This window comes from Symphalangus syndactylus, chromosome 17, assembly GCF_028878055.3.
Source record: "Symphalangus syndactylus isolate Jambi chromosome 17, NHGRI_mSymSyn1-v2.1_pri, whole genome shotgun sequence".
In the NCBI taxonomy this organism is placed as follows: domain Eukaryota; kingdom Metazoa; phylum Chordata; class Mammalia; order Primates; family Hylobatidae; genus Symphalangus; species Symphalangus syndactylus.
In genome coordinates this window covers 33,449,555-33,462,858 of record NC_072439.2, presented here as the reverse complement: position 1 = coordinate 33,462,858, position 13,304 = coordinate 33,449,555, and the positions used below count along the sequence as shown (strand labels likewise).

The window sequence follows — 13,304 nt, the reverse complement described above, 5'->3', positions numbered from 1 at the left end:
ACACTTAATCTCTCTGAGCTTAGTTTCTTCATCTATAAAATAGGAATAACATCTATTTCTTAGAGTTGTAAAGATTAAATGAGGCCAGGCAAGGTGGCTCACATTTGTAATCCCGGCACTTTGGGAGGCCAAGAGGATCACTGGAGCCCGGGAGTCTGAGACCGGCCTGGGCAAAACAGCAAGACCCCATCTCTACGAAACATTTTTTAAGTTAGTTGGGCCTGGTGATGCCCGCCTGTAGTCCCAGCTACTCAGGAGGCTGAGGTGGGAGGATTGCTGGAGCCTGGGAGGTGGAGGTTGCAGTGAGCCATAATCTCACCACTGTACTCCAGCCTGGACAACAGAGCAAAACCCTGTCTCAAAAAAAAAAGATTAAATGAGTGTGTAAGTGCTTGTTATACAAGTATTCAACATATATTATTTCCCTTTCCCATGCTATTTATTCCTATTTATTTATGACAGGGTCTGGCTCTGTCACCCAGGCTGGAGTGCAGTGGCAAGATCTCAGCTCACGGCAACCTCCTGGGCTCAAGCCACCCTCCCACCTCAGCCTCCTGGGTGGCTGGGACTACAGGTGTGCCCTGCCTGGTTAATTTTTGTATTTTTTGTAGAGATGGGGTTTCTCCATGTTGCCCAGGCTGGTCTCGAACTCCTGAGCTCAAGTGATCGTCTGCCTCAGCCTCCAAAACTGCTGGGATTACAGGCGTGAACCACTGCACCTGGCCCCTGTCCTATATTTAAAGGAATATTGTACCTATGAATGCTTTTTAAGTTAAAAAATCCTAGAAAACTTTTTTTTTTTTTGGCCAGGCAGTGGCTCATGCCTGTAATCCCAGCACTTCAGGAGGCCAAAGTGGGTGGATCATTTCAGATCAGGAGTTCAAGACCAGTCTGGCCAACATGGTGAAACCCCACCTCTACTAAAAATACAAAAATTAGCCGGGCATGGTGGCAGGCACCTGTAGTCCCAGCTACTTGGGAGGCTGAGGCAGGAGAATCACTTGAACCCGGGAGGTGGAGGTTGCAGTGAGTCGAGATCATGCCACTTCACTTTTTTTGTTTTTTTTTTTTGAGACAGGATCTTGCTCTGTCGCCCAGGCTGGAGTGCAGTGGCGAGATCATGACTCACTGCAATCTCGACCTCCCTGGCTCAAGCAGTCCTCCCACCTTAGCCTACTAAGTAGCTAGGACTACAGATGCCTGCCACTATACCCAGCTAATTTTTTTGCATAGACAGGGTCCTGCTATGTTGTCCAGGGTGGTCTTGAACTCCTGGGCTCAAAAGATCCTCCTGCCTCAGCCTCCCAAAGTGTTGGGATTATAGGTGTGAGCCGCTGCATCTGGCCTAAACTTTTTTTTGAGTCTCACTTTATTGCCCAGGCTGAAGTGCAGTGGCGCAATCTTCACTGTAACCTCTGCCTCCCTAGTAGCTGGGACTACAGGCGCATGCCACTACACCTGGCTAATTTTTGTATTTTTGGTAGAGATGGGTTTTTGGCATGTTGCCCAGGCTTGGTCTCGAACTCCTGGCCTCAATTGATCTGTCCACCTCAGCATCCCCAAGTGCTGGGATTACAGGCATAAGCCACTGAGCCCAGCCCTAAAACATATTTCTAAAGGACTAAATTTTCACATAATAAACTTTCCTGTTATATCTGTACCTCATTTAACACTGTCTTCGGAAATGTTTATTAAGTTCTAACATTTTACTGATAAACTAAGAAGTCATTTGAAGCTTGATCAGATTTACAAGGTTAAGAGCATACGCTCTACCAAATACTGGGCTGTAATTTATTATAATGAACCTCCAGAGGGTTCAGATAAATTCATGCATTCCTTGTGATATGAATTAAAACATGTGCAAAGCCGGGCATGGTGGTGCTTGCTTGTAATCCTAGAAACTCAGGAGGCCAAGGCAGGAGGATTGCTTGAAGCCAGGAGTTAGAGGCTGCAATGAGTTATGATCATGCCATTTCACTCCAGCCTGGGCAACAGAGCAAGACCCCTGTCTCGCTAAGATAGTAATAATAATAATGATAATAATAATAAAAATAAGAGGCTTGCAAAGTGTATCTTCCTGCTGGGCACGGTGGCTCATGCCTGTAATCCCAACACTTTGGGAGGCTGAGGCGGGCGGGTTACTTGAAGCCAGGAGTTTGAGATCAGCCTGGCCAACATGGTGAAACACTGCCTCTACAAAAAACTCAAAAATTAGCTGGGCATGATGGCACATGCCTGTAATCCCAGCTACTTGGGAGGCTGAGTCAGGAGAATCGCTTGAACCGGGAGGCGGAGGTTGCAGTAAGCTGAGACTGCACCACTGCACTTCAGCCTGGGCGACAGAGCGAGACTCTGCCTCAGGAAAAAATAAAAAAAACCCACAAAGTGTATCCTTAATCAAGCCTAGAGGGTAACATCCACCCTTTCCTATATAGGACATATCCTTTGTGTACCAATGACAAAGTCTCTCCAGCTGGAGAGTTCTTAACAACTGTACTTTGACAAACCAGAAAGGTGCATCACAAGTAACTTGTTACTGATTAACATTAAATTTATTTATTTAAAACTATGAGGCCGGGCGTGGTGGCTCACGCTTGTAATCCCAGCACTTTGGGAGGCCGAGGCGGGCTGATCACGAGGTCAGGAGATCGAGACCACAGTGAAACCCCGTCTCTACTAAAAATACAAAAAATTAGCCGGGCGTGGTGGCGGGCGCCTGTAGTCCCAGCTACTCGGAGAGGCTGAGGCAGGAGAATGGCGTGAACCTGGTAGGCGAAGCTTGCAGTGAGCCGAGATTGCGCCACTGCACTCCAGCCTGGGCGACAGAGCAAGACTCCGTCTCAAAAAAAAAAAACTATGAATAATTTGTTTTCTAAATTAAAACAGTTTTAAGTTTCCAGAAGAGTACTCTCTTTATTGTATTTGAGACAGGATCTCACTCTGTTGCCTAGGCTAGAGTGCAGTAGTGCAAAATCACAGCTCAGTGCAGCCTGAGCCTCCTGGGTTCGAGAGATCTTGCCACCTCGGCCTCCAGAGTCGCTGGAACCACAGATGCACACCATTATGCCGGCTAATTTTTGTATTTTTTGTAGCGATGGGGTCTGACTATATTGCCTAGGCTGGTCTCAAACTCCTGGACTCAAGTGATCCTCCCACCTTGGCCTCCCAAAATGTTGGGATTATGGGCATGAACCACCACATCTGGCTTGAAGAGTACTCTCATTTATACTTCTGATAAGCTTTCTGATGGAAGAGAAAGGCATTTTTAGGCACGAAGCACGAAATGGACAGCACCTTGGGTATACTTTCAGGTGCATGAAAAAATGTAATTATTACTTATATGCATCATAGAAGAAAAAATAAGGTTTATAATAGTTGGTTTGGAAAACTAGAGAGAACACAGCATTTCTTATGGCTGATGGGAGAAGATGGAATTAACACCAGGCTGATATTAGTTAACAACAAATATCAGAATGCTTGCTCTGTGTGCTCTAGTTAATTTGTCAGATTTTGTAGGGATTTTTGGTACAAGAGAGCTTTGTGGAATATATGCATTCTATGCGCCAGGCTTAGTGCAAGGTATTATTAGAGAAAAAAGACTTAAAATAGAAGCTACTCTATAGCTATATTAGATCAGATCGGCACTTTGGAAAGTTAGCTTATAGACCCAGTTTTGCCATTAAATACAGAACTTCATGAAGTTATATGGCTTCTCTGGGCCTCAGCTTCTTCATCAATAAAATGGGCAGAGGTGAACCAGACAACCTCTAAGGTTCCTTTAGATTCTAAAATGATGTAACTTTTAAAACCTTTGAAATGTTTATTCAGGTCTTCTCTCCTTGAGGTGTTCTTGGGACCGGAGATATTCTATTTGAAACCCTGAGACGATACCTCAAGCTCAGGGTGTTTAAGAATTTTCTGCTGGGCGCGGTGGCTCACGCCTGTAATCCCAGCACTTGGGGAGGCCAAGGCGGGCGGATCACGAGGTCAGGAGATCGAGACCATCCTGGCTAACACGGTGAAACCCTGCCTCTACTAAAAGTACAAAAAAATTAGCCAGTGTGGGCCAGGCGCAGTGGCTCAGGCCTGTAATCGCAGCACTTTGGGAGGCCAAGGCGGGTGGATCACGAAATCAGGAGATCCAGACCATCCTGGCTAACATGGTGAAACCCCGTCTCTACTAAAAATACAAAAAATTAGCTGGGCGTGGTGGCGGGTGCCTATAGTCCCAGCTACTTGGGAGGCTGAGGCAGGAGAATGGCATGAACCCGGGAGGCGAAGCTTGCAGTGAGCCGAGATCGTGCCACTTCACTCCAGCCTGGGCGACAGAGCGAGACTCTGTCTCACAAAAAAAAAAAAAAAAAAAAAAAAATTAGCCAGTGCGGTGGCGAGCGCCTGTAGTCCCAGCTACTTGGGAGGCTGAGTCAGGATAATGGCGTGAACCTTGCAGTGAGCCGAGATCGCGCCACTGTACTCCAGCCTAGGCAACAGAGCAGGACTCCATCTCAGGAAAAAAAAAGAAAAAAAGAATTTTCCAAAAGAAGGTATCCTTTAGGTTTTCATCCCTATGACCCAGTCTGGAATCTCTACACACAGAAGTGTGGACAGACTTATAGTCCAGATTGACAATGGCTAGTGATAGAGATAAGAAAGATATACTTTATTGTTGCCACTGGCATCAAATTTAAAAGCTTAGGCTGGCAAGCAAGGCCTCTCATTAAACAACCTTCCTTACCTCGTCTGTCCCTATCTGATAAAGCCCTTACTTTTCAGCTGAGTTGGTCACATCCATTTTCCCCTTCCTGTCTCTGTTCTTGCTGGTCCCTCCATCTGGATGGGCAGGGAAGGAAGAATAATGCATGTCCGTTATTTCCTTCAAGACCAAGCCCTGTCTTTATGTTTCAACAGCCATGAACACAAGGGATTTCTAGTATTCTACACTACCGTACACTTATGTTCCCCTGCTTCCTCATGGAGGTTCTTCTCTTCTCCACAATTAGACCCTAAAGACGTGGTATTGAGTGGGCACTGACTGAAAGCTTATCTAGTTTATGAGTGGAGTGGAATCTCAGAAGGTAGAAGAATTAAAGGTTCAGGCCTCTCCTACCTTTATCCTGTATCAATCCCAAAACTCTTCTTTTTCCTCCATTATCTTTCCTGTCTATAACTCCTTATCTTCAAGCTTAATGTAAGGGCAATTCCGGGCATGAAAAGACAACACAGTTTGTACTTTTGGTTTCATATTTTTTCAGTTCATTTCAGTAAAAACATAATATATAAAAGGCATTGCCACCATTTTCCCCTCCTGGGGGTGATCCTTCAAGCCTGTGTGGGCTGCTCCAGTGGTTCATAGCTCATCATGCGATATGTGCAGGGCATGGTCACAAAGATCTGCAAATGGTAAACAATTTAAAGGAAAATGCCATTCTCATACTGATATATGCCAGTATCAAGAAAATTTCCCAGACCAAGCTGACACAAACACACAGCAACCACCATTCTGCAGAATAATATATGCTTATAAATGATAAAACATCCCCACTGCCCTCTCACCTGTATCTCAGGGTCAAGGGGACACAAATTCTGAAAGCTGACAGAAAATGTGGAGGAACACCCCAAGTCCCTAAGCCAAGGGAAATGGAAGACAGCTCTTGACCTAATACCAGAGGTTTCTGGGAGGGGGGTGTATGGGTGAGTTAGGGAATGTCAGGTTTCAGGTTCCACAGAGCTACTAGAACAGGAGATAAAGTGGGGGCAGCTTACCTGTTCGCTTACTGCAAAGTTTGTCTTTAACATTGTCAGCCTCTCGGGAAAAGAATTCAATGAGTTCATCCTCGTATTCCTCCACAATGCTCTCACACTGCCAACCCAAGGGAGAAATGGGTGACACAGGGCAATAAGAGGCCTCTTGCCTTCACTTCCAAAGACGAGGACAAGGATGTCAGCCTAACTTTCTAATTGGTTCTCCAACAACCCCTTAATGTCCAAGAACCAGCTACCGATTCCCATAGCTCACCGCAAACTTGAGGGTGCCGCTGATATCTGAGTCGATTCGGATGCCTTGTAGATCCAGTTCATTGGATTCTCCATTCCGGCCCACTACACGTACGTAGTTCTTGCGATGGGTGGAAGGATCAATCTGTTCCCCATACTCCTTCATCCGGTCACATATCTCCTCCAGCAGCTCTGTGAGGTGGGCCTCTGAGCGGGCATAAGGCACCTAGAAATGTCCTCAGCCTTGGGTCACTCTCTTCTACCTCTGTACATTAGTAATTTATATCCTTACTTTTCTTTCCAAATCTAGCTCCAACAACCTATTCTAAAAAGCCTTCCCTCATTGATTTTAATTATTAATTAGTTTTGTTTTTTTTTTTTGAGATGGGGTTTTGCTCTTGTTGCCCAGGCTGGAGTGCATTGGCACGATCTCGGCTCATTGCAACCTCTGCCTCCTGGGTTCAGGTGATTCTCCTGCCTCAGCCTCCTGAGTAGCTGGGACTACAGGCATGCGCCACCACACCCAGCTAACTTTTCTATTTTTAGTAGAGATGGGGTTTTTCCATGTTGGTCAGGCTGGTCTCAAACTCCAGACCTCAGGTGATCCACCTGCCTCGGCATCCCAAAGTGCTGGGATTCCAGACGTGAGCCACTGTGCCCAGCCTAGTGTGGTGTTTATTTTATTTATTTATTTATTTATTTATTTATTTATTTATTTGAGATGGAGTCTCACTCTTTTGCCCAGGCCAGACTGCAGTGGCGCTATCTCGGCTCACTGCAAGCTCCGCCTCCTGGGTTCACGCCATTCTCCTGCCTCAGCCTCCTGAGTAGCTGGGACTACAGGCACCCACCACCACGCCCAGCTATTTTTTTGTATTTTTAGTAGAGACGGGGTTTCACCATGCTAGCCAGGATGGTCTCAATCTCCTGACCTCGTGATCTGCCCAAGTGCTGGGATTACAGGCATGAGCCACCGCACCCGGCCTGGTTTTAAATTAGTATGGTTTGCTTGATAGTTTCAAAGTACTTTTTTTTTTTGAGACAAGCCTCACTCCGTTGCCCTGGAGTGCAGTGGTGTGATGACTGAGGCTCACTACAGCTTGGATCTCCCAGGCTCAGGTGATCCTCCCACCTCAGCCTCACACAGGTGCACACCACCACACCCAGCTACTTTTTTGTATTTTTTTTGTAGAGAGAGGGTCTTGCCATGTTGCCCAGGCTGGTCTCAAACTCTTGCGCTCAAGTGATCTGCCTGCCTTGGCCTCCCAGAGTCCTGGGATTACAGGTATGAGCCACTGTACTTGGCAGTAGTTTCAAATATATGATTTTATTTTATCTCATTGTACAATTCTTTCTTTTCTTTTCTTTTTTTTTTTTTTGAGACGGAGTTTCACTCTTGTTGCCCAGGCTGGAGTGCAATGGCGCGATCTCAGCTCACCGCAACCTCCACCTCCTGGGTTCAAGTGATTCTCCTGCCTCAGCTTCCCGAGTAGTTGGGATTACAGGCATGTGCCACCACGCCCAGCTAATTTTGTATTTTTAGTAGAGACAGGGTTTCTCCATGTTGGTCAGGCTGGTCTCAAACTCCCGACTTCAAGTAATCCGCCCGCCTCAGCCTCCCAAAGTGCTGGGATTACAGGCATGAGCCACCGTGCCCGGCACCTCATTGTACAATTCTAAGAAACAAGACAGGTAACATTAGCTCCAAGTTATAAACAATTTTTTGATTAACCTGATCAACTTATACTTCTAATTTCTATAGATGAAGATAATTTTTTTTTAAATTATACTTTAAGTTCTGGGATACATGTGCAGAACGTGCAGGTTTGTTACGTAGGTATACATGTGCCATGGTGGTTTGCTGCACCCATCAACCTGTCATCTACATTAGGTATTTCTCCTAATGCTATCCCTCCCCTAGTCCCCCACACCCCAACAGGACCCGATGTGTGATGTTCCCCTCCCTGTGTCCATGTGTTGATTAATATTTTATTTTTGGCCGGGCATGGTGGCTCATGCCTGTAATCCCAGCACTTTGGGAGGCCAAGGAGGGTGGCTCACCTGAGGTCAGGAGTTCAAGACCATCCTGACCAACATGGAGAAACTCTGTCTCTACTAAAAATACAAAATTAGCTGGGTGTGGTGGTGCATGCCTGTAATCCCAGCCACTCGGGAGGCTGAGGCAGGAGAATCGCTTGAACCCAGGAGGCAGAGGTTGCGGTGAGCCAAGATCACTCCATTGCACTCTACCTGGGCAACAAGCGTGAAACTCCATCTCAAAAAAATAATAATTTTGTTTAAATTGAGACTAATATCCTCAGTAAGCACAGTATTAAAGAGGTAGTGTAGGCTCTGTGAACAATAGCTGTTAAAGTACCATAATCTTTTTTCTTTTCTTTTTTTTTTTTGAGACAGAGTCTCGCTCTGTCGCCCAGGCTAGAGTGCAGTGGCACGATCTCAGCTCACTGCAAGCTCCGCCTCCCGGGTTCACGCCATTCTTTCGCCTCAGCCTCCTGAGTAGCTGGGACTACAGGCACCCACCACCATGCCTGGCTAATTTTTTGTATTTTTAGTAGAGACAGGGTTTCACCATGTTAGCCAGGATGGTTTCGATCTCCTGACCTTGTGATCCACCTGCCTCGGCCTCCCAAAATGCTGGCATTACAGGCGTGAGCCACCGTGCCCAGCCTTTTTTTTTTTTTCAAGACAGAGTTTTGCTCTTGTCAACCAGACTGGAGTGCAGTGGTGCGATCTTGGCTCACTGCAACCTCCGCCTCCTGGGTTCACGTGATTGTCCTGTCTCAGCCTCCTGAGTAGCTGGGACTATAGGCATGCACCACCGCGCCTGGCTACTTTTTTGTATTTTTAGTAGAGACGGAGTTTCACCATGTTGGCCAGGCTGGTCCCAAACTTCTAACCTCAGGTGATCCGCCTGCCTCGGCCTCCCAAAGTGCTGGGTTTTGGGGTTTTTTTGAGACAGGGTCTTGCTGTGTTTCCCAGGCTGGAGTGCAGTGGCACGATCACGGCTTATTGCAGCCTCGACCTCCTGGGCTCAAGTGATCCTCCCACCTCAGTCTTCCAAGTAGCTGTCACTACAGGCACATGCCACCATGCACTGCTAACTTCTGCATTTTTTTGTAGAGTTGGTGTTTTGCCATGACGCCCAGGCTAGCACTGTAATCTTAACATTGCCTTATATATTGCTTATTAGATACACCTTTGTGTACATGTGTGTTGTTTTCGACTAAAATTTCCTAATTATGAGGATAAGACCTTTTATTCTTATTTCTGTTTTTTCATTTTTTATTTTTAGCTCCGACTCAGATTTTGAACGGATGTTTGTTATGTATACCACAGTGCTACATTAAAAACGAGTCATGTGGATGTGGAGAAGGGTGCTGATCAGGACTCCCTGTTTGCTAACAAATTCTACAGCAGAAACAAAGTATTAAGGTTTGCAGCCAGGAAGCAAGTGCATGGGGAATAAGCCTGCAGCTTCTTCCAAATGAGACACAGCCAAATCTTTTTTGAGTCTGTTTTCTTCATTTCTATTAAACCAAGGTCCTTTTTAAGCAGTCGAATTTTCATCCAAAGCCACAGTGAGCTACTTTGTTTGGGGGAACAGTAACAGTTACCTCCACCACTGACTGGCTGCCATCTGGATTGATCCGGAAAGATCCCATCTGAATGGTCTTCTTGGGGTCCACCTGGGCAATTTCCCATTCTAGTTCATCCACCAGAGCCCTGCATGCTGGTGGAAGAGGAGAGAATGAGAGCAGGGGACAGGGTAGGGGGTAGGGTATGAGGAGAATGGGATCAACCCAGGATTTCCATTCATCCTTCTCCCAGGCCTTGGATCTCATGCCCTCCCAAAGCTCTGCTTCCTCCACTTCTTTTTCCCGTTGTGCCTTTACCTCCACAGTGGAGATCCTGGCTCCTCCGAGCCCAGGCAGTTCCCAGCAGGGCCCCCAGAAGCAGGGCCAGCCAACCCCAGCCTTTCATCTTTAGTGTAATGGGGTCGCTCCACCTGGGTTTGTGTGGGAATAAAACATAAGTGTGAGAAGCCCACTCTATTTTTCCCTGACCCACCCACTCCTTACCCCAAGGCTTTCTAAAGGGCTCACTGTGACTCTGGCTCTACTTTCCAGGAAATGGCCGGGACACAAAGGGGCTCCTCTGTTCCAGCACTTGAGGGCTCTGATTCCCCCAGGGTGGTGGGTGGGAGCGCGAGCTCAGGACTTGGGGCTCAGCCCCAGACTCTACGTGGATAGGTGAGGCCCTAAGTGTTGGTACTTTAGCACTGCATGCCTAGGGTTCACGGGGCTTTGTGGCAGCTACAGGAGGTAAACTGGCGATTACGTGAGGACTACAGGCACTAGGGAACTGCCGGCAGGGAGCCCTCAGTCAGGCCAGGAGGCCAGGGAGGACAGCAATAACTAGGGCCCATTTGGATCCTGCACCGAAGATTCCTGCGTCCCCACCTCCAGCCCGTAAGTGATTACCCGTACGGACCCCAGCCCCCTTTCTAAGGACTCCGCCATTGCTTTCGCTTCAGTCCATCCCCAACCCTCAGCGCCCAGCGCCTCGCCGCCCGCGTCCGTCCCACCTCTGCTCCCAGGGCCGCCGCCGTGGCCCAAGCGCTGGAAGACCGCTGGACTCTCACTTTGGCCCCAGTGGCTCCCGAAACTACACCTGGCTGCAGGGAGCAGGGCTGTCCGGGATTCTCCAGAGCGCTTCACCGCCTGCCACACACGGGGTGTCCCGGCGACCGCCTGACCCAGCTCCCCTGGCGCTAACCGGTACCTAAGCGGGGCTCCAGCGTGCTGCGGTGCGAGCCCCAATCAGACACCGACCCCAAACCCGCCCCTCCAAACTCTCGCGCGAACAGGCAGCTTAGGAGAGGCTCCCGGACAGCAAGGACCCCGGTCAATCGCCGAAGGACCCAGACTTGCGTGGCGACCAGCTCCACGTGACCACCAGGGGTCAGCCGTAGAATAGGAGTGGCCTTAAGCGACGACAGAGCCTGGACGTGCTGTATGGGAGCGGCTAGTCGTGCGCGTGAGCCAGCCCAGGTGGGCTAGGACCTTCAAAACGGTGCGCTGCAGGCCAGCGAGCAGCCCAGGTTTCAATACACAGGAAACTACAACTCCCAGGAAGCACCGCAGCACCAGCCCCATCTCTGTGAGCAACTACAGGTCTTAAGCTATCCTGGGACCTGTAGTTTGTCGGCTTACACAATTAACGGAAACCATACTGTACATCTTCAGTCTGACTTAGGGTACTAAGCAGCTATAGCAAAGATCCAGCATTGCCCAGAAAAGGCATAAATTATACCTTTTTCCTTTTTTTTTTTTTTTTTTTTGAGACGGAGTCTCGCTCTGTCGCCCAGGCAGGAGACGGAGTCTCGCTCTGTCGCCCAGGCTGGAGACGGAGTCTCGCCCTATCGCCCAGGCTGGCATACAGTGGCGTGATCTTGGCTCACTGCAACCTCCGCCTCCCAGGTTGGAGCAATTCTCTGCCTCAGCGAGGGTTACAGTCGCCATCCACCACACCCGGCTAATTTGTGTATACTAAGAGACGGGGTTTCACCATCTTGGTCAGGCTGATCTTGAACTCCTGACCTCGTGATCCACCCACCTCGGCCTCCCAAAGTGCTGGGATTACAGAAGTGAGCCACCGCGCCAGGCCTAATTACATCCTTTCATATCCATAACTTTGGATTCTGGACCTTTACCTTCAAAGGAAGGAGAGGAAGACTGAAGCCAGAGAACCCACACTAGCAGTTCTCTAATGAGATAAATGACAAACGATATTTTGTTTTTATTTTATAAAACATGCAGTTTACAACAAATTTTTAAAAAATGGAACTTGGGACAGGAGGGTGGGATGGAAGACAGATGCTTCTCAGCCATCAGCAGGAATAAATGAAGCCGGCAGCCAAGCTTTGTCCAGGATCCAAAGGCCCTTTCGGCAATGGTATTGGCAACATTGGTTTGCTTGGGCCACCAACACTCTACTTGCCGGCCCCTCCAGGTATCCCTGAAGCAGTTGGTGACTTGTGCTAAGTCTTGAACTACTGTGGTATCATCTGTCACTGTCCAGGACTTCAATCCCTAGCCAGCTAGGAACTTACAGTTATGGTTCCAGGAGCTTCTCTGTCTGGATATTAGTCACCCAAGATATTAAGAATACCAATTACTTTCCATCTGGGTCAATTCTAGACTCCATGTCTGTACCACTGTTTTGCAAAGAATGAAGAAGGAATGACTCTGGCTCCTAGAACCTTTGCAACAATTCTGCTGTGTTCCAGTTCAATTAATAGCACCATCTGTGACTCTAGACCCTGAGCACGTCCAGTACTGGAAGTGGACAAGGTATAGCCAACTTAGGAAGCCATCTCCCAGTTCTGAGGCTATAGAACAGTAAAGGGAGAGGGCAGTGGTTCTTTGGGAAGGGTAGTCAGAGCGCCAGCACTGAGGAGAAGACAGCTGCATCTGTCAGAGACAAAACCAAAAGCATGATTCAAGCTGAGTGGAGAAAAAGCATCTTCTCATACTTCCTATGAAGGAAAAATGCAAGACAAAAAAGGGCATGGACCTTCCCTGGACATTTTAGACTTGGGCAAGAGGAAGTTATAGTTAATGGAGAGTTTCAATAAAATGTATTTTATTGAATGTTAGGAGGATGAAGTGCTTTGTAAACTGTTAAGTGCTGTTCTCCATATGTGCAATCAAAATCCACCCAACTGGGGGCGCCAGGCTCATGCCTGTAATCCCAGCACTTTGTGAGCCCAAGGTGGGTGGATCGCTTGAGTCCAGGAGTTTAAGACCAGCCTGGGCAACATGGCAAAATCCCGTTTCTACAAAAAGTACAAAAATTAGCTGGGTGTGGTGGTGTGTGCCTGTTGTCCCAGGTACTTGGGAGGCTGAGGTGGGAGAATCACTTGAGCCCAGGAAGTCGAGGCTGCAGTGAGCTGTAATCACACTACTGCACTTCAGCCTGGGTGACAGATTGAGACCCTGTCACAAACAAACAAACAAAATACAAAATCCACCCAGTCCAGTTTCCCTTGTCCCATCCCAGGTCTTACTCTTGGGACTTGTTTGGCCCTCAGGCTCAGGCACCTTCCAGTCCATCTTTCTGCCCTTCTCATAAAGACCCTTGAGCACCTTGTGGAAAGACTCAGGCTCAGTGCCATTTTTGCTTAGCTCCAGATACTTTCGGTAGAGCTGAAGGGCTGTGCGGGCATCCTCAATACTGTCATGGGTTTCCCCTTGAATCTTCAGGTCTGGGGTAGGTAAAGGTGGAAT

At 48.0% G+C, this 13,304-nt stretch overlaps 2 protein-coding genes and 1 long non-coding RNA gene across 27 annotated transcripts in view; 1 reads left to right on the top strand and 2 right to left on the bottom strand.

Annotated features, from left to right (window-relative positions):
- Positions 1–5,223: 5,223 nt before the first annotated feature.
- CNPY2 (canopy FGF signaling regulator 2) lies at positions 5,224–11,145 on the bottom strand. Of its 2 annotated transcripts, none has more exons than XM_055246915.2 (6): positions 10,601–11,145; positions 9,909–10,021; positions 9,630–9,745; positions 6,017–6,220; positions 5,764–5,860; positions 5,224–5,391 (listed from the first exon to the last, which is right to left on the bottom strand). In XM_055246915.2, exons 2-6 carry the CDS (start codon positions 9,994–9,996, stop codon positions 5,348–5,350), a joined length of 549 nt encoding a protein of 182 aa, XP_055102890.1. In that variant the 5' UTR covers positions 9,997–10,021; positions 10,601–11,145; the 3' UTR covers positions 5,224–5,347. The 2 variants fall into 2 exon arrangements, with proteins under 2 accessions (XP_055102890.1, XP_055102891.1); XM_055246916.2 differs by having other exon boundaries at positions 10,658–11,082.
- LOC134733042 (uncharacterized) lies at positions 7,030–12,673 on the top strand. The gene is made up of 2 exons (XR_010116618.1): positions 7,030–7,279; positions 9,308–12,673. It is a non-coding gene; the product is annotated as an uncharacterized lncRNA (long non-coding RNA).
- PAN2 (poly(A) specific ribonuclease subunit PAN2) overlaps positions 11,786–13,304 on the bottom strand; it is a 17,760-nt gene continuing 16,241 nt past the window's right edge. For 17 of the 24 annotated variants that reach the window (XM_055246802.2, XM_063621348.1, XM_055246803.2 and 14 more), the window contains 2 exons: positions 13,085–13,282; positions 11,786–12,488 (listed from right to left, as the gene is read on the bottom strand). In XM_055246802.2, the coding sequence (XP_055102777.2) occupies positions 12,454–12,488; positions 13,085–13,282 (233 nt within the window). In that variant the 3' untranslated portion in view covers positions 11,786–12,453. The remainder of the gene's footprint in view (positions 12,489–13,084; positions 13,283–13,304) is intronic. The other 7 variants (XM_063621350.1, XM_063621351.1, XM_063621353.1 and 4 more) reach the window with 1 other exon arrangement.